At 36.8% G+C, this 20,675-nt stretch overlaps 1 protein-coding gene across 13 annotated transcripts in view; it reads left to right on the top strand.

Moving 5' to 3' along the window:
• The window catches only part of SCAPER (S-phase cyclin A associated protein in the ER), a 556,007-nt gene that overhangs the window by 171,348 nt on the left and 363,984 nt on the right, over positions 1-20,675 (top strand). For all 13 annotated transcript variants that reach the window (XM_063699056.1, XM_063699058.1, XM_063699055.1 and 10 more), the window contains 2 exons: positions 5,605-5,760; positions 11,698-11,840. In XM_063699056.1, the coding sequence (XP_063555126.1) occupies positions 5,605-5,760; positions 11,698-11,840 (299 nt within the window). The remainder of the gene's footprint in view (positions 1-5,604; positions 5,761-11,697; positions 11,841-20,675) is intronic.

Genomic DNA, 20,675 nt, shown 5'->3' with positions numbered 1-20,675 from the left:
CCAATCAATAGAAAAAGAGGGAATCCTCCCTAACTCATTTTATGAGGCCAGCATCATTCTGATACCAAAGCCGGGCAGAGACACAACCAAAAAAGAGAATTTTAGACCAATATCCTTGATGAACATTGATGCAAAAATCCTCAATAAAATACTGGCAAACCGAATCCAGCAGCACATCAAAAAGCTTATCCACCATGATCAAATGGGCTTCATCCCTGGGATGCAAGGCTGGTTCAATATACGCAAATCAATAAATGTAATCCAGCATATAAACAGAGCCAAAGACAAAAACCACATGATTATCTCAATAGATGCAGAAAAAGCCTTTGACAAAATTCAACAACCCTTCATGCTAAAAACTCTCAATAAATTAGGTATTGATGGGACGTATTTCAAAATAATAAGAGCTATCTATGACAGACCCACAGCCAATATCATACTGAATGGGCAAAAACTGGAAGCATTCCCTTTGAAAACTGGCACAAGACAGGGATGCCCTCTCTCACCGCTCCTATTCAACATAGTGTTGGAAGTTCTGGCCCGGGCAATCAGGCAGGAGAAGGAAATAAAGGGTATTCAATTAGGAAAAGAGGAAGTCAAATTGTCCCTGTTTGCAGACGACATGATTGTTTATCTAGAAAACCCCATTGTCTCAGCCCAAAATCTCCTTAAGCTGATAAGCAACTTCAGCAAAGTCTCAGGATACAAAATCAATGTACAAAAATCACAAGCATTCTTATACACCAACAACAGACAAACACAGAGCCAAATCATGAGTGAACTCCCATTCACAATTGCTTCAAAGAGAATAAAATACCTAGGAATCCAACTTACAAGGGACGTGAAGGACCTCTTCAAGGAGAACTACAAACCACTGCTCAAGGAAATAAAAGAGGATACAAACAAATGGAAGAACATTCCACGCTCATGGGTAGGAAGAATCAATATCGTGAAAATGGCCATACTGCCCAAGGTCATTTACAGATTCAGTGCCATCCCCATCAAGCTACCAATGACTTTCTTCACAGAATTGGAAAAAACTACTTTAAAGTTCATATGGAACCAAAAAAGAGCCCGCATTGCCAAGTCAATCCTAAGCCAAAAGAACAAAGCTGGAGGCATCACACTACCTGACTTCAAACTATACTACAAGGCTACAGTAACAAAAACAGCATGGTACTTGTACCAAAACAGAGATATAGATCAATGGAACAGAACAGAGCCCTCAGAAATAACGCCGCATACCTACAACTATCTGATCTTTGACAAACCTGAGAAAAACAAGCAATGGGGAAAGGATTCCCTATTTAATAAATGGTGCTGGGAAAACTGGCTAGCCATATGTAGAAAGCTGAAACTGGATCCCTTCCTTACACCTTATACAAAAATCAATTCAAGATGGATTAAAGATTTAAACGTTAGACCTAAAACCATAAAAACCCTAGAAGAAAACCTAGGCATTACCATTCCGGACATAGGCATGGGCAAGGACTTCATGTCTAAAACACCAAAAGCAATGGCAACAAAAGCCAAAATTGACAAATGGGATCTAATTAAACTAAAGAGCTTCTGCACAGCAAAAGAAGCTACCATCAGAGTGAACAGGCAACCTACAAAATGGGAGAAAATTTTCGCAACCTACTCATCTGACAAAGGGCTAATATCCAGAATCTACAATGAACTCAAACAAATTTACAAGAAAAAAACAAACAACCCCATCAAAAAGTGGGCGAAGGATATGAACAGACACTTCTCAAAAGAAGACATTTATGCAGCCAAAAAACACATGAAAAAATGCTCATCATCACTGGCCATCAGAGAAATGCAAATCAAAACCACTATGAGATATCATCTCACACCAGTTAGAATGGCAATCATTAAAAAGTCAGGAAACAACAGGTGCTGGAGAGGATGTGGAGAAATAGGAACACTTTTACACTGTTGGTGGGACTGTAAACTAGTTCAACCATTGTGGAAGTCAGTGTGGCGATTCCTCAGGGATCCAGAACTAGAAATACCATTTGACCCAGCCATCCCATTACTGGGTATATACCCAAAGGACTATAAATCATGCTGCTATAAAGACACATGCACACGTATGTTTATTGCGGCATTATTCACAATAGCAAAGACTTGGAACCAACCCAAATGTCCAACAATGATAGGCTGGATTAAGAAAATGTGGCACATATACACCATGGAATACTATGCAGCCATAAAAAATGATGAGTTCATGTCCTTTGTAGGGACATGGATGAAATTAGAAATCATCATTCTCAGTAAACTATCGCAAGAACAAAAAACCAAACACCACATATTCTCACTCATAGGTGGGAATTGAACAATGAGATCACATGGACACAGGAAGGGGAATATCACACTCTGGGGACTGTTTTGGGGTGGGGGGAGGGGGGAGGGATAGCATTGGGAGATATACCTAATGCTAGATGACGAGTTAGTGGGTGCAGCGCACCAGCATGGCACATGTATACATATGTAACTAACCTGCACAATGTGCACATGTACCCTAAAACTTAAAGTATAATAAAAAAAAAAAAAAAAAAAAGAAATTGCCACAGCCACTTCAACCTTCAGCAACCACCACCCTGATCAGTCAGCAGCCATCAACATCAGTGCAAGACTCTCCAGAAAAAAAGATTATAACTTGCTAATGGCTCGAATGTTCATTAGCATTTTTTAGAAAAAGTGTTTTAGAATTAAGGTGCGTACATTGTTTATTTAGACATAATGCTGTTGCACAATTAATAGGCCATAGTGTTGTGTAAAAATAACTTATATGCACTGGGAAATTTGATAATTCATGTGACTTCCTTTATTGCGATACTCAGTTTATTGTGGTGGGCTGGAACCAAACTTGTAATATCTCTGAGGTAAGCCTGTACATGTTCAGTACAAACACAATCACCCATTAAAAAACATTTTTTATCTATGGTTGATTGAATCCATGGATGCAGAACCCACAGATATGGAGGGCTGACTATATAGGTACTGTCTGTGATTTGAGGCATCCACCAGGGGTCTTGGAATGTATTCCCTGTGGATAAGGACATACTACAGTATGTTGTTTTATCATCTTTCCTTTGCTTCTTTAAATTCATGTTTTTGTCACATTCTTCAGTGTTACCAAGTTTGTCTAATGAATTTTCTGCTGTTTGTTAGGTTATTTTCTTTTCTTATCTTTTTTTCTTTCTTTTTTTTTTGAGACGGAGTCTCTGTTGCCTAGGCTGGAGTGCAGTGGCACAATCTTGGCTCACTGCAACCTCCATCTCCCATGTTCAAGCGATTCTCCTGCCTCAGCCTCCGAAGTAGCTGGGATTACAGGCGCATGCTGCCACGCCCAGCTAATTTTTTTTTGTATTTTAGTAGAGATGGGGTTTCATTGTGTTGGCCAGGCTGGTCTCAAACTCCTGAGCTCAGGCAATCTGCCTGTCTCGGCCTCCCAAAGTACTGGAATTATAGGTGTGAGTCACCGTGCCTGGCCACAGGTTATTATTTTCTTCCAAATTGTTGCTGTTCTTTTAAATGAGACAGGGTCTCACTCTGTTGCCCAAACTGGAGTTTAGTGGTGCGATCATGGCTCACTGCAGCCTCCAACTCCTGGGTTCAAGCAATCCTCTCACCTCAGCCTCCCAAGTAACTAGGACTATAGTTGCACGCCACCACACCTGGCTAAATATCTATATCTATATCTATATCTATATTTATATTTAATAGAGATAGTCATTCTACATTGCTCAGGCTGATCTTGAACTCCTGGGCTCAAGCAATCCTCCCGCCTGGCCCTCCTAACGTGCTGGGATTACAGGCATGAGCCACTGCACCCTGCCAAGATTGAGTTGTTTAATCTGACTTTTGCATACTCTTTCCCTTGTGAGTTTTATTTTATTGTAAAAATTTTGCTTAGTGTATTAGGTCCCATTACTTTTTCTTTCATTTTGATTATGTTTATGATATAGTCTGAATAAAGTTTCCTTGAGCATACTTGTTTATCATATATATATATAGAGAGAGAGAGAGAGATGGAATCTCGCTTTGTCGCCCAGGCTGGAGTGCAGTGCAGTGGTGCGATCTTTGTTCACTACAACCCCTACCTCCCGGGTTCAAGCAGTTCTCTGCCTCAGCCTCCTGAGTAGCTGGGATTAGGTGCCTGCCACCACATCCGGCTAATTTTTGTATATTTAGTAGAGACGGGGTTTCACCATCTTGGCCAGGCTAGCTTGCACTCCTGACCTTGTGATCCACCCGCCTCAGCCTCCCAAAGTGCTGGCATTACAGGCGTAGCCACCACACCTGGCCTATCTTATATTTTGAGTACTTTCAGTACAGTTTGAAGGATGTTTCTGTGATTAATCTACTTATTAAAGTGCTTATAAAAGTGGTATCATGGCATGGAGATTGGGAAAGCTTAGTTGGATCTGTATTCAAACTTTTCTGAGATTTATAAAGTATCTTAACTTTGGTTTTGTTCCATCCAGCATGGATTCCTGTAGTCTGTGGCTATCAAAGACAGTTGTCTCTAGTGTTCACTTCCCTACTTCATTCTACCATTTTAACTGTAGCATACCCTCCCCTCTGGCTTTCAAGAATGAGAGGGTTGATCCTACCTGATTTTTGACCTTTATCATTAGCTGTCCTTTACTCATAATATCTGTACTTTCTAGCAAAACTTGACTATTAAGGATCAATATATGTGAAGTTAAGGATGCAATGTATAGTTCAGTACCTTGTATCTAATTGTCACTCATTCATTATATGTTGAAGAAAAGTAATTTGTTGTTTATTTTACATTTTGTCCTCTCAAACTCATTAGAATAACGTGAGCATACCTATTTCAATGTTTGTGTAATTTGTGTAGTTGCAAATTACACTGTTATTAAGCAGAACTTTATAAGATGGTCTGTATAAGAATTTAAAATTGTTTCTTCACTTAAAAATGTTTTCAGTGGCAGGCCTCTAAATCACTTCTTTCTAAGGCCTGTGGATTTTTTATACACACTGGATTATTATCCATTTTGAGGTAAATATTGAAAGAAAAGACCAATAATTCCTTCATTTTTTTTTGTTCCATGCGTTACCACTGGTTCATGTTATTATATGAAGACTGTTGTTAGATTTCTTTCTTTCTCTTTCTTTCTTTTCTTTCTTTCTTTCTTTTCTTTTCTTTTCTTTTCTTTTCTTTTCTTTTCTTTTCTTTTCTTTTCTTTTTTTGATATGGAGTCTTGTTCTGTCACCCAGGCTGGAGTGCAGTGGCACGATCTTGGCTCACTGCAACCTCTGGCTCCTGGGTTCCAGCAATTCTCCTGCCTCTGCCTCCCGAGTAGCTGGGATTACAGGCACCTGCCACCACGCCTGGCTATTTTTTCTCTCTTTTTTTTTTTTTTAGTAGAGATGGGGTTTCACCATATTGGCTAGGCTGGTCTCGAACTCCCAACCTCAGGTGATCCGCCTTCGTCAGCCTCCCAAAGTGCTAGGATTACAGGCGTGAACCACCATGCCCAGCCTGACTGTTGTTAGATTTCTTATTTTTGTAATGTGCCCTAGAATTAACTTGATCTGAACCTTACCTTCTTTGTTTTTTTAAAGGTAAATGAAATTGCCTTTATAAATACCCTTGAAGCCCAGAATAAACGTCATGATGTTTTATCAAAATTGAAGGAATATGAACAGAGGCTTAATGAGCTACAGGAAGAGCGTCAGAGAAGGCAGGAAGAAAAGCAAGCACGTGATGAAGCTGTGCAGGTAGGATTTTTTTATTCAGCAAACATTGATTGAGCACCTGTCATATTTGTAGGGTCCAGCCCCGCAGGGTCGGTGGGTTTTTCTCCCCATGTGCGGAGACGGGAGATTGTAGAAATAAAGACATAAGACAAAGAAATAAAAGACAGCTGGGCCTGGGGGGACCACTACCACCAAGACATGGAGACCGGTAGTGGCCCTGAATGCCAGGCTGTGCTGATATTTATTGGATACAAGACAAACGGGCAGGGTAAGGCTTGTGAGCCATCTCCAGTGATACATAAGGTCACGTGGGTCACATGTCCACTGGACAGGAGGCCCTTCCCTGCCTGGCAGCTGAGGCAGAGAGAGAGAGGAGAGAGAGAGACAGCTTACACCATTATTTCTGCATATCAGAGACTTTTAGTACTTTCACTAATTTGCTACTGCTTTCTAAAAGGCAGAGCCAGGTGTACAGGATGGAACATGAAAGTGGACTAGGAGCGTGACCACTGAAGCACAGCATCACAGGGAGACAGTTAGGCCTCAGGATAACTGCAGGCACAAGAGGTGGAGGAGTAGAGTCTTCTCTAAACTCCCCGGGGCAAAGGGAGAGTCCCTTTCGCGGTCTGCTAAGTAGTGGGTGTTTTTCCTTGACACTGATGCTACCGCTAGACTACGGTCCACTTGGCAATGAGCGTCTTCCCAGATGCTGGCGTTACCACTAGACCAAGCAGCCCTCTGGTGGCCCTGTCTGGGCATAACAGAAGGCTCTCACTCTTGTCTTCTGGTCACTTCTCACTATGTCCCCTCAGCTCCTATCTCTGTATGGCCTGGTTTTTCCTAGGTTATGATTGTAGAGCAAGGATTATTATAATATTGGAATAAAGAGTAATTGCTACAAACTAATGATTAATGATATTCATATATAATCATATCTATGATCTATATCTAGTATAACTATTCTTATTTTGTATATTTTATTATACTGGAACAGCTCATGCCCTCGGTCTCTTGCCTTGGCACCTGGGTGGCTTGCCGCCCACACATATTTTAGATTTAAAGCTAGTTGCTGAGGACCCCAAATGAAGTAACCTAGTGTTTGTTCCCAAAGGTGCATGGTTCAATATGGCACTCTAGAAACATAAAGTCTATTTTCTAAAAGATAGTGTGTTCTCCTTCAGTTACGGTCATCAGTTCTTTCATCAGCAGACTGTAATCATAGCAATAGAATCATCAACTTCAACTAGGTGAAGGATTAAACTGCTCTGGACAGATTATTATCTATTCTTTTCTAATCGGTCTGGGCAAGAATATGGTCCTCTCCCAACAATAAAAACAAAGGTTATTTTTGAATCAGTATATATAGCCTCAGACAATTTTTTGCCTATGCTGAGGCAAATTTAGGGTAATTTTTATGCCTAAGATAAGGGGCATCTGTTATTTTTTAGATGGTATCATCAGATACCATAATTAGATTTTAACCTCTGCAGCAAACCCTACGTTTGCAACCCTTTTCAAGATGGGGAAAAGGTTAAGGCGTAAACTATCCTGCTGTTTATAATCTATTTTAGATCTCCCTCAGTAAAATGCCTTGCCCATAGTCTTTAAAGACCTGACATATTTTTGGATGTAGAGAACAAATTTTGCAATATTTAAATATAAATTCACATATGCTGTATTTATTGTGATTAATGTTTATTTGTTCCTTCAGTGATCATTTCATTGAGTTACTGCAAGTCATGTGTCAGGCTCAAAGATTTGAAAAACATACATCTGTGTTCTCAGTGTGGAGATGTATATGTACATAAACAAGATTAGGAAAAATGCTATGCTGAAGGCATTGTCAGTAGCACAAAGGAGAACACCTTATTTATATAGAGAGTAGAGGGAATATGAAAAAGTCCAGAAAAGTTTCCAGGTAGAGATGACATTTTTACTAAATTTTCAAAAATGAAACAGACAAATGATAAGTTGTATGGGAGGGCATTTCATGCAGAAGGGGATATGAGGAAGCAGTGCATATAGAGTTAGTGAGGAGGTCATGAAAAGCTTTGTAGGTATTTTTAAAAATTATGGGTGTTGTATTTCATGCTTCTTGTTATCAGTGATTTTAGTAAATTATTAATACATTTTTAAGTTCATTGATCACTTTTTGCTATTTGTGGGCAATAACAGGCATTCCCTTATTCATCCTGATCTCTATTTGAGTCCAATGTACTATTTTAATGAATGCAAAGCTAACTTCATGTTTAAAAATACAGAATGCTCCCATTAGAGAAACTAGCCTTTCCTTTCCAAGAAGCAGTAAAAATTTTCATATTTATCATTTATAAGCTATTTATCTATTAACTTGTATTCTTAAATGAGTAAAAAAAATATTTGAATGTTTAATTTGAATCTTTAGCATTATTTCTGTTTCTCTACAGGATAAATGCTATAAATGTCTGTAGAGAAACAGAAATACAGACATAAAAATAATATGGTTTGTAAATTATGTGTTACTTTAATAACTAATAATTCAGAGATATAATTAAGACATTTTTGCCTTTATAGCAAACAGTAAATTACAGTTTAATTTGAAAGAGTGTAATTAGAGTATGTACAAGGTACAAAGGTACCACAGAGGAGGGAATAATTAGCTCGATTGGTGGAAATAGAATATCAGGGAAAGTTCTCTGGAAAAGGTAACTTCTTAGCTGGTTTTTTTGAGGAAATACATGAGTAGTAGTGTATATTTTTAAATAGACATCTTTGATTCCTTACTCTGCATTTTGCAGATTTGAAATATAACAGTTATCTTTCGTTTAAAGATGATGACTGTCACTTCACAATTTTTAACATTCATTAAAACTTAAAGGAAAACAGTTTACTAAACTAGTAGGGAATTTCCTCCACCAACCAACACTTTAAGAATTGTTTTGGCTCTTTAGAATTATTTTTGTTTTTAAAAGTGCTGAAGTTTCCTATGGATTTAATTTCAGTGGAAGATTTTAAACCTGTCTACATATGCTTGAGATATACTGAGATAGATAGTTAGAAAAATCCACTGGTAGATAACATGTATAACATTAAAATTTTAAAAATGTGTAATCATTACTTGCTGTACAGGCACTAGTGCCAAGTATTCTGTAAATACAATAATGGTAAGATCCTAACCTAATACAGAATTTCAGAGACCCTCCATCCATTTTATTTTTACTCTTGAAACATTCTCATGGACTATTAAAGGCAATTGTGATTCTCATTTCTTGTAAGTAAAATACCAAGTGCTGCCATCATATATTCTCAGTTTGCTGTTATTGTTATGTATGTTCTTTATTGATTAATTATAAGCTCAATTTTTTTCTTTTTTACTTATCCTGCTTTGTCCTTTTGTCCTAATCATTTGAATTGTAGGCATAAAGAGGAGCTACAGAATCCTTTCTTAGGCTGCCTTAAACACCTCCCTGGCTGAGATATGTAGGGGTCTGAGAGGTTCTTCTGTAGGCTTAAGAATTAGTTATATTTCTAATTCCTTTGCCGTAAGTTTTAATTCTTTCCTTGTGGCTATATAGATTCATAGTGTATATTATTTTATAAAGTCATGCTTCATTTATTAAACAGATATTTAGGAATCCCTACCCTTTGCAGGGTGCTTTGTGAGGTACAAAGTTTCCTGTCTTTCGGGAATTTAAATTTCAGATTGGGAAATGGTAGCTGAATTTTACTCATTAGCTGTATGGCTACCAGTTCTCTTTTCAAGTTATTAAAAATGGAAATTAATAGGTTGAGTAACTTTTTACGTCCAGTTATCTCTTTTCATACAATGTTGGAGTTGGTCTGATATCCATTAAAACAGTCAGCAAGTTGACATTATGTTTACAAGTGTACACTTGGCTACATTGCACATACCTGCAGTAATTATTTTTACATAATACATATTTTATAAGATCAGTTTAGGATTTAAAAAATTACATTCCTCAAGCCTTTGGTCTTATATTAATAAAATATGAAATGAAAAATTCTGCTTTAATTCTTTATATTTAATGCCTAAGCTCTTTGTATTTTGTTGTGAAACGTGTTTTCAGATATAATATGGAATTTTTAAACTTCAGAAAAATTGGACTATAAGAGGAATTTTTTTATTCACTTTTTTTTTAATGGAGAAAATTTTCTGTGCCAGATTTGATTGTTTTTACTCTTAAGAGTTTTTGATTTTTTTTGGCTAACCAAGTTTCCACATATTATTCTTGATTAGTCATGAGAAATAGCTACAACTATTTCATGAATAGTATGCTCAGACAGTAAAGGATATATTTTAAAATCTAATTGCATGACTCCAACAGTCTACAGTGTGCCTGTTATGTCCTCCTCAAATAAGGGCATTCCCTCCAATTCCCAGTTTACCCTCTTCTTATACCACCTACCCCCTCAAAAAAAAAAAAAAAAAGAAAGAAATAGAGATCCTTTTGGCTATTTTTAAAAGGCTTTCTTTCCCTGGGGCAGATAGAGCTTGTTGTGGAGATGAAGTTACTATTGTGAGCTCAGTTAACTATTAGAAATGTTCAAATCTCTCTTTTGTGTTCCCTGAACAGAAATTGCTTTGTTATTTTTTTTCTGCTATCTTTTACTGAGCCCTTACTATGGCTAAACTCTATGCTGAGAACTTACCTGTAATTAATAATTTACATCTCACCATCAACTGAGGCTCTTTAAGGTGAAGTACTTTGCCCAAGGTTATGTAAGTAGTAGGTACTAGAGCCTAGATCAATGTATTCCATTAATTATAGAGGAGAGGCTACCGAGAGGTTGTGTGTGCTATCTGGGGAATGGGTATGGATTCAGAGAAACATATCAATAAGATGAGGAACATGTTAGTGACAAATATTTCATGTTGAAGTTACCCAGTTTTCATGATTTATCTTCTGGCTTGATGATGATGATGATGATGATAATTATTTAGAATTTTATATATGCCAGGCCCTATGGTAAGTGCTTTTCATATATTAGCTCATCTGTGCTTTATAATATCCTAAGAAATACATATTATTATTTATCTTCTAGAAAAGTAAGGCACAGAGAATGTAACTAAGTAGCCCAGAGCCACTGTGCTGGTGAATAATGGGGTCAGGAAACAAAACCAGGGAATCTGACCTGATATCCACTCTTATACCCACTGTGCTCTATTATATTACCTCTTTCTCCTTCTCACAAACTGTCTTTACTTAATTCCATCATGAAAGCTTAGTTCAGAAATAAAATCTATTAACTATGGTTTTTTCATCATATTCAGGTATTTCTATAACCATATATTAACACAAGGCTTTAGAAGTGATTAATCAGAAAACATATATTAAGTTCTGTATTAGTCAGAGTTCTCTAGAGGTACAGAACTAATAGGATGTATATATATATGTGTGTGTGTGTATATATATATGTGTGTGTATATATATATATAAAACATATATATATATGAGTTTATTAAGTATTAACTCACACAATCACAAGGTCCCACAACAGACTGTCTGCAAGCTGAGGAGTAAGGAGAGCCAGTCCGAGTTCCAGAACTGAAGAACTTGGAGTCTGATGTTTGAGGGCAGGAAGCATCCAGCACGGCTGAAGGATGTAGGCTGGTAGGCTAGGCCAGTCTCTCTTTTCATATTTTTCTGCCTGCTTTATATTCTAGCCTCGCTGGCAGCTGATTAACCATCACAAGTTCCCACAAAACAAGTATAACACAGTGTTTGTATAAAAAAGCAAGTCTTTACTGAATTATGTGTAACACTGGTAAATGACTTTCAGAAACCAGATATCATTGCTGTTTGATTTTTGTTTAAACTTTAAGAAGCAGAGTACCTAGTGGCAAGCCCATGTTTCTACTTGGCTTGAACATGTAAGTTTGGTGAAAGGTATATTACTTTGAATCATTTTTATTTTACACATAATTCTAATATTGGAAAAAAATATTTCTAACATTAGGAACGCAAGAGAGCTCTAGAGGCAGAGCGGCAGGCTCGTGTAGAAGAATTGTTAATGAAGAGGAAAGAACAAGAAGCCCGAATTGAACAACAGAGGCAAGAAAAGGAAAAAGCCCGTGAGGATGCAGCCCGGGAAAGAGCTAGGTATCTCATTTGCTATCTTGATGAACATTTTGCACTGAATGAATATTCAAGTTGAGGTCTTAAAGCCATTTACTGTCATGTAGAGTTTTTTTGAGATGAGGTTTTGCGATGTTCCCTAGGTTGATCTTGAACTCTCTGACTCAAGTGATCCTCCCACCTCACCCTCCTGAGTAGCTTGGACTACAGGTGTGTACCACCACACTCAAATCAAAAAATATATAATTTGATTCTGGATGGCTTCAGCAAAAGAGACTTTTGGGGAAGATACTGAGGGCATAAGTAATAAAAGGTTAGAGGACCAAGTGTGGAAATGTTCTGTCAGACATGAAAGTCTAGATCACAAGAGTCACAGCAGTGGATTTTTTTTTTTTTTTTGATGGAAATAGTCTGGTTAGCATGTTGCCACTCTGATTATGATGTATGACCTTCAATTATCCCTTAGTTTTAATCACTTGTTTAAGATTTAAAGACACAGGAAAAAACATATAATTGGCCAAGCCTAAGTCCCTTTTATTGGTGTGACCTTACTGACGTGATATTTTGTGACTTCCGAATTATAGCAAAGTTGGTAGATGTGAAAAGATAGCTCTTTGTGGTTTTAATTTGCTTTTCTACTTGTCCCTGATTAATAATAAGGCTGAACAACTTTTTCGCATGTTTATGAGCTGTTCAGGGTTTTTTAATGCAGAGTGCCTATTCAAATTTTTGTTCATTCCTGTATTGGGGGCTTTTTTTTCTTATTGATGTTTAGGGATTATCTTTACTAGATACTAAGTCTTTATTAGTTACATATATTGCAAATATACCTATAGGTTGTGTCTTGCCTTTTTTCTTTCTTTATGATGTTTTTTGATTAGCATAACTCTTGGTTGCAGTTTAGTAGAACTGAACAAACTATAATTTATGCCTTTTGGTCTTATTTATGAAATCTTTTTCTATCCTAAGTCATAAGACATTCTTCAAAATTTTATAGTTTTATCTTTTATAGTCTTTATCTATCTGCAATTGGTTTTATTGTATATTTAGAGGTAGGAGTCTTACTTCATTTTCTCCATGTGGATACCCAATTATTCTAGCATACTTTATTGAAAAATGCATTTTTTTCCTACTGATCTGCAAGGCTTTCTAACATAAGCCAAGTTTTTATATATGTGTGGGTCTGCTCGTGGACTGTTGTGTTCTGGTCCAGTGATGAATTTGTTTGTCATCTGCCTTAGTTATCAAAGCTTTATAATAATTGTTGGTGTCTGGAACTATCCTTCACCTTATTTTTTATTAGGACTGTCCTGGCCCTATTTCATGTCTGTGTTAGTTTTAGAATCAGCTTGCTCAGTTCTATATTTAAAAAGAAACTATAAAATTTTGATTGGAATTGCATTGAATCTATAAATTCAGGTGTTAAGATTGATATTTTTATGTTGAATATTTTAATTTATGAGCATGCTACTAAATGTTTTTCTACTGATTTAGGTCTTTCAGAACATCTTTATATCCTTTCATCAAACTTACATGTTCAAGCCAAGTAGAAATTTTTTTTTCTATAAAGGATTTTTGTATGCTTTTTTATTGTGGCAAAAAATATAAATAGCATGAAATTTATCATTTTAATCATTTTTAAGTTTACAGTCCAGTGGCCATGAGTACATTGATATTTTTATGAAACTATCAGCACCATCTGTACCCAGAAACTTTTTCAGTTTCCGAGACTGAAGTGTTCTATCTACTAAACTCCCTATTCTCTCCATTCCATACCCCCACTTGCCTCTGACAATTGTCATGCTACTTTCTGTTTCTATGAATGTGACTGCTTTAGGGATCTTATATAAGTGGAATCATACGGTATTTGTCCTTTTGTGACTTATCCTAATGTCTTCAAGTTTCATCCATGTTGTAGCATGTGTCAGGATTTTCTTCCTTTTTAAGACTGAATAGTATTTCATTGTATGTATAATACCACATTTTATTTATTCATCTCTTTGTTGAAGCAACTTGAGTTGCTTCTACCTTTTGACTATTGTGAATAATGCTGCTATAAACACGGGTGTTACAAATGTATGTTTTAGTCTCTGCTTTTTAATTCCAAGAGTGAAGTGGTTGGATCATATACTAATTTTATTGTTTTTTTTTTTTGAAGAGAACCCTACTGTTTTTCATAGCAGCTGTACCATTTTTATGTTCTCAGCAGCATTGCACAAGGGTTCCACATCCTCACCAATGCTTATTTTGTTTTTCTAAAAATAGCCTTATTGAAGAGTGTGAAGTGGCATCTCATTCTGGTTTTGATTTGCATTTCCCTAGTGATTAGTGACCTTAAGCATCTTTTCATGTGCGTATTGGCCATTTCTTTATATTTTTGGGGACAGGTTACCACTTAGGTCCTTTGCCTATTTTTTAATCTGGTTATTTTCTTGTTGGGTTATAGAGTTTTATATATATATATATATATATATATATATATTCTAGACATTAACCCTTTATCAAAGATAGAATATACTGATATTTTCTCCCATTCTGTAGGTTGACTTTTCATTTTGTTGATATTGTCTATTGAAGAACAAAAGTTTTAAATTTGGACGTAGTTCAATTTCTCTATTTTTGTTGTTGTTGTTTTTGTTGCCTTTACTTTTTTTGTCATATTCAAGAAATCATAGCCAAATCCAATGCTGTGAAGTTTTCTCCCTGGGTTTTCTTGTAACATTTTTATACTTTTAGGTCTTATGTTTAGATCTTGGATAGTTTTAGTTAATTTTTGTATATCGTATAAGGTAAGGGTTCAACTTCATTCTTTTGCACATACTCAGTTTTCCCATCACCTCTTGTTGAAAAGACTGTCCTTTCTCTATTGAATGGTTTTGTCATCTTTGTTGAAATTATTTGACTTACATACAATGGCTGTATTTCTTGGCTCACTGTTCTGTTTCATTGGACTATATACATGTCTGTTTTTATGGTAGTCCATACTGTTTTGATTACTGTAGTTTTGTAGTAAGTTTTGAAATCAGGAAATGTGAGCCTCTTTGTTCTTTTCAAGATTGTTTTGGTTTGAGGATCCTTTGAGATTCATGTGCATTTTTTAATTTTTGTAAAAAAGAAGTCATTGGGATTTTGATAGGGATTGCATTTAATCTATAGATTGTTTTCGGAAGTATGGCTTTTTTTTTTTTTAATGTATACACTAAGAGAGAATTCAGGGTGGGCTGCTTGTAAACGATGAGGCAGCCAATATGGTCATCTTAACAGTGTTGAGTTTTTCAGTCCATGAACACATGATGTCTTTCCATTTATTTGTGTCTTCAGTTCCTTTCAACAATGTTTTGTAGTTTTCATTGCATCTGTTTTTCTCATCCTTGTTATGTTTATTCCTAAGTATTTTATTTTTTGTACACATTTTATGATATTTTTAGTTACTATTTTATCCTGTTATACAATTATAAATAGAATCTCTTAAGTGCTTTTTAAATCTGTATGTTGCTGGTGTTTAGAAATACCATTATGGGGGGTGGAGAGAAGATGACTGAATAGGAACAGCTCCAGTCTACAGCTCCCACTGTGAGCAACGCAGAAGATGGGTGATTTCTGCATTTCCAGCTGAGGAATGCAGCTCCTCACCAGCAACACAACAAAGCTGGACGGAGAATGACTTTGACGCGTTGAGAGAAGAAGGCTTCAGAACAGCGGACTACTCTGAGCTAAAGGAGGAAGTTCAAACCAATGGCAAAGAAGTTAAAAACTTTGAAAAAAAATTAGACGAATGGATAAGTAGAATAACCAATGCAGAGAAGTCCTTAAAGGACCTGATGGAGCTGAAAACCATGGCACGAGAACTACGTGACAAATGCACAAGCCTCAGTAACCGATGTGATCAACTAGAAGAAAGGGTATCAGCGATGGAAGATGAAATGAATGAAATGAAGCGTGAAGAGAAGTTTAGAGAAAAAAGAATAAAAAGAAACACACAAAGCCTCCAAGAAATATGGGACTATGTGAAAAGACCAAGTCTACGTCTCATTGGTGTACCTGAAAGTGACGGGGAGAATGGAAGCAAGTTGGAAAACACTCTGCAGGATATTATCCAGCAGAACTTCCCCAATCCAGCAAGGCAGGCCAACATTCAAATTCAGGAAATACAGAGAATGCCACAAAGATACTCCTGGAGAAGAGCAACTCCAAGACACATAATTGTCAGATTCACCAAAGTTGAAGGAAAAAATGTTAAGGGCAGCCAGAGAGAAAGGTCGGGTTACCCACAAAGGGAAGCCCATCAGACTAACAGCTGATCTCTCGGCAGAAACTCTATAAGCCAGAAGAGAATGGGGGCCAATATTCAACATTCTTAAAGAAAAGAATTTTCAACCCAGAATTTCATATCCAGCCAAACTAAGCTTCATAAGTGAAGGAGAAATAAAATACTTTACAGACAAGCAAAGGCTGAGAGATTTTGTCACTACCAGGCCTGCCCTAAAAGAGCTCCTGAAGGAAGCGCTAAACATGGAAAGGAACAACCGGTACCAGCCACTGCAAAAACATGCCAAATTGTAAAGACCATCAAGGCTAGGAAGAAACTGCATCAACTAACGAGCAAAATAACCAGCTAACATTATAATGACAGGATCAAATTCACATGTAACAATACTAACCTTAAATGTAAATGGGCTAAATGCTCCAATTAAAAGGCACAGACTGGCAAATTGGATAGAGTCAAGACCCATCAGTGTGCTGTATTCAGGAACCCCATCTCATGTGCAGAGGCACACATAGGCTCACAATAAAGGGATGGAGGAAGATCTACCAAGCAAATGGAAAACAAAAAAAGGCAGGGGTTGCAATCCTAGTCTCTGATAAAACAGACTTTAAACCAACAAAGATCAAAAGAGACAAGGCCATTACATAATGGTAAAGGGATCAATTCAACAAGAACTAACTATCCTAAATATACATGCACCCAATACAGGAGCACCCAGATTCATAAAGCAAGTCCTTAGAGACCTACAAAGAGACTTAGACTTCCACACAATAATAATGGGAGACTTTAACACCCCACTGTCAACATTAGACAGATCAATGAGACAGAAAGTTAACAAGGATATCCAGGAATTGAACTCAGCTCTGCACCAAGCAGACCTAATAGACATCTACAGAACTCTCCACCCCAAATCAACAGAATATACATTCTTTTCAGCACACCACACCACACCTATTCCAAAATTGACCACATAGTTGGAAGTAAAACACTCCTCAGCAAATGTAAAAGAACAGAAATTATAACAAACTGTCTCTCAGACCACAGTGCAATCAAACTAGAACTCAGGATTAAGAAACTCACTCAAAACCGCTAAACTTCATGGAAACTGAACAACCTTCTCCTGAATGACTACTGGGTAAATAATGAAATGAAGGCAGAAATAAAGATGTTCTTTGAAACCAATGAGAACAAAGACACAACATACCAGAATCTCTGGGACACATTCAAAGCAGTGTGTAGAGGGAAATTTATAGCACTGAATGCCCACAAGAGAAAGCAGGAAAGATCTAAAATTGACACCCTAACATCACAATTAAAAGAACTAGAGAAGCAAGAGCAAACACATTCAAAAGCTAGCATAAGGCAAGAAATAACTAAGATCAGAGCAGAACTGAAGGAAATAGAGACACAAAAAACCCTTCAAAAAATCAATGAATCCAGGAGCCTGTTTTTTGAAAAGATCAGCAAAATCGATAGACTGGTAGCAAGACTAATAAAGAAGAAAAGAGAGAAGAATCAAATAGGCACAATAAAAAATGACAAAGGAGATATCATCACCGATCCCACAGAAATACAAACTACCATCAGAGAATACTATAAACACCTCTATGCAAATAAACTAGAAAATCTAGAAGAAATGGATAAATTCCTTGACACATACACTCTCCCAAGACTTAACCAGGAAGAAGTTGAATCTCTGAATAGACCAATAACAGGCTCTGAAATTGAGGCAATAATTAATAGCTTACCAACCAAAGAAAGTCCAGGACCAGACGGATTCACAGCCAAATTCTACCAGAGGTACAAGGAGGAGCTGGTACCATTCCTTCTGAAACTATTGCAGTCAATAGAAAAAGAGGGAATCCTCTCTAACTCATTTTATGAGGCCAGCATCATCCTGATACCAAAGCCTGGCAGAGACACAACCAAAAAAGAGAATTTTAGACCAATATCCTTGATGAACATTGATGCAAAAATCCTCAATAAAATACTGGCAAACCGAATCCAGCAACACATCGAAAAGCTTATCCACCATGATCAAATGGGCTTCATCCCTGGGATTCAAGGCTGGTTCAACATATGCAAATCAATAAACATAATCCAGCATATAAACAGAACCAAAGACAAAAACCACATGATTATCTCAATAGATGCAGAAAAGGCCTTTGACAAAATTCAACAACCCTTCATGCTAAAAATTCTCAATAAATTAGGTATCGATGGGACATATCTCAAAATAATAAGAGCTATCTATTGCAAACCCACAGCCAAAATCATAGTGAATGGACAAAAACCGGAAACATTCCCTTTGAAAACTGGCACAAGACAGGGATGCCCTCTCTCACCACTCCTATTCAACATAGTGTTGGAAGTTCTGGCCAGGGCAGTCAGACAGGAGAAGGAAATAAAGGGCATTCAATTAGGAAAAGAGGAAGTCAAATTGTCCCTGTTTGCTGATGACATGATTGTATATCTAGAAAACCCCATCGTCTCAGCCCAAAATCTCCTTAAGCTGATAAGCAACTTCAGCAAAGTCTCAGGATACAAAATCAGTGTACAAAAATCACAAGCATTCGTATACACCAATAACAGACAAACAGAGAGCCAAATCACGAGTGAACTCCCATTCACAATTGCTTCAAAGAGAATAAAATACCTAGGAATCCACCTTACAAGGGACGTGAAGGACCTCTTCAAGGAGAACTACAAACCACTGCTCAATGAAATAAAAGAGGATACAAACAAATGGAAGAACATTCCATGCTCATGGGTAGGAAGAATCAATATCGTGAAAATGGCCATACTGCCCAAGGTAATTTATAGATTCAATGCCATCCCCATCAAGCTACCAATGACTTTCTTCACAGAATTGGAAAATACTACTTTAAAGTTCATATGGAACCAAAAAAGAGCCCGCATTGCCAAGTCAATCCTAAGCCAAAAGAACAAAGCTGGAGGCATCACACTACCTGACTTCAAACTATGCTACAAGGCTATGATAACCAAAACAGCATGGTACTGGTACCAAAACAGAGATATAGATCAATGGAACAGAACAGAGCCCTCAGAAATAACGCCGCATATCTACAGCTACCTGATCTTTGACAAACCTGAGAAAAACAAGCAATGGGGAAAGGATTCCCTATTTAATAAAAGGTGCTGGGAAAACTGGCTAGCCATATGTAGAAAGCTGAAACTGGATCCCTTCCTTACACCTTATACAAAAATTAATTCAAGATGGATTAAGGACTTAAATATCAGACTTAAAACCATAAAAACCCTAGAAGAAAACCTAGGCATTACCATTCGGGACATAGGCATGGGCAAGGACTTCATGTCTAAAACACCAAAAGCAATGGCAACAAAAGCCAAAATTGACAAATGGGATCTAATTAAACTAAAGAGCTTCTGCACAGCAAAAGAAACTACCATCAGAGTGAACAGGCAACCTACAAAATGGGAGAAAATTTTTGCAACCTACTCATCTGACAAAGGGCTAATATCCAGAATCTACAATGAATTCAAACAAATTTACAGGAAAAAAACAAACAACCCCATCAAAAAATGGCGGAAGGATATGAACAGGCACTTCTCAAAAGAAGACATTTATGCAGCCAAAAACCACATGAAAAAGTGCTCATCATCACTGGCCATCAGAGAAATGCAAATCAAAACCACAATGAGATACCATCTCACACCAGTTAGAATGGCAGTCATTAAAAACTATTTTTTCAAAGTGTTTGTTCATTTTACATAGCCATCAGCAGCACATGAGAGTTTCAGTTCCTTCACAACCCTTGCCACCATTTGCTGGATCAGTTTTTTAAATATACAAGTTCTTTCTTGTTGGTGTGTGGTCGTATTTCATTATTTTAATTTTCATTTCTCTGATGACTGGTGCTGTTGAACATGTTGTCAGTGTGCTTATTAGCTGTTCATATGTCTTCTGTGGTGAAATGTCAAAGCTTGTGCTCATTTTTCATTTGGGTCATTTTGTTAATGAGTTGTAAGAATTCTTTATATGTTCTGGATATACATTCTTTGTGAAGTGTATGACTTACAATCTATGGCTTATCTTTTCAGATTTTAAATAGTGTCTTTGAAGAATGTGAGTTTTTAATTTTGATGATGTCCAGTATATCAAATTTTCATTTTATATACCATGGTTTTCATATCTAAGAAATTGTTGCCTAACACAAAAAGAAACCACAAAAAGTTTCTTCTGTGTTTACTTCAAGAAATGTTTCAGTTTGAGCACTTAGCATTTAGTTCTGTAATTCTTTTTAACTTTTGTAAATTTATTTGTTTGCATATAGATATCCAGTTATAACATTGTTTATTGAAAAGGTTATCCTTTCCCCACTGAACTGCCTTACCATCTGTTAAAGACCAACTGATCATTGATGCAATGGCATATTCTAGACTCCATTCTGTTATATTGATATCTATATGTCTGTTCTTGTGACAGTACTACAGTTTCAATTACTGTAGTTTTATAGCATATTTTGAAATTAGTATAAATTCTCCAACTTCTTTGTTCTTTTTCAAAGTTGCCTTTCCATATAAATTTTAGGTTCAGCTTATCAGTTTCT

The sequence above is a fragment of the Gorilla gorilla genome, chromosome 16 (genome assembly GCF_029281585.2).
Source record: "Gorilla gorilla gorilla isolate KB3781 chromosome 16, NHGRI_mGorGor1-v2.1_pri, whole genome shotgun sequence".
NCBI lineage: Eukaryota > Metazoa > Chordata > Mammalia > Primates > Hominidae > Gorilla > Gorilla gorilla.
This window is presented reverse-complemented; position numbering and strand designations above follow the sequence as displayed.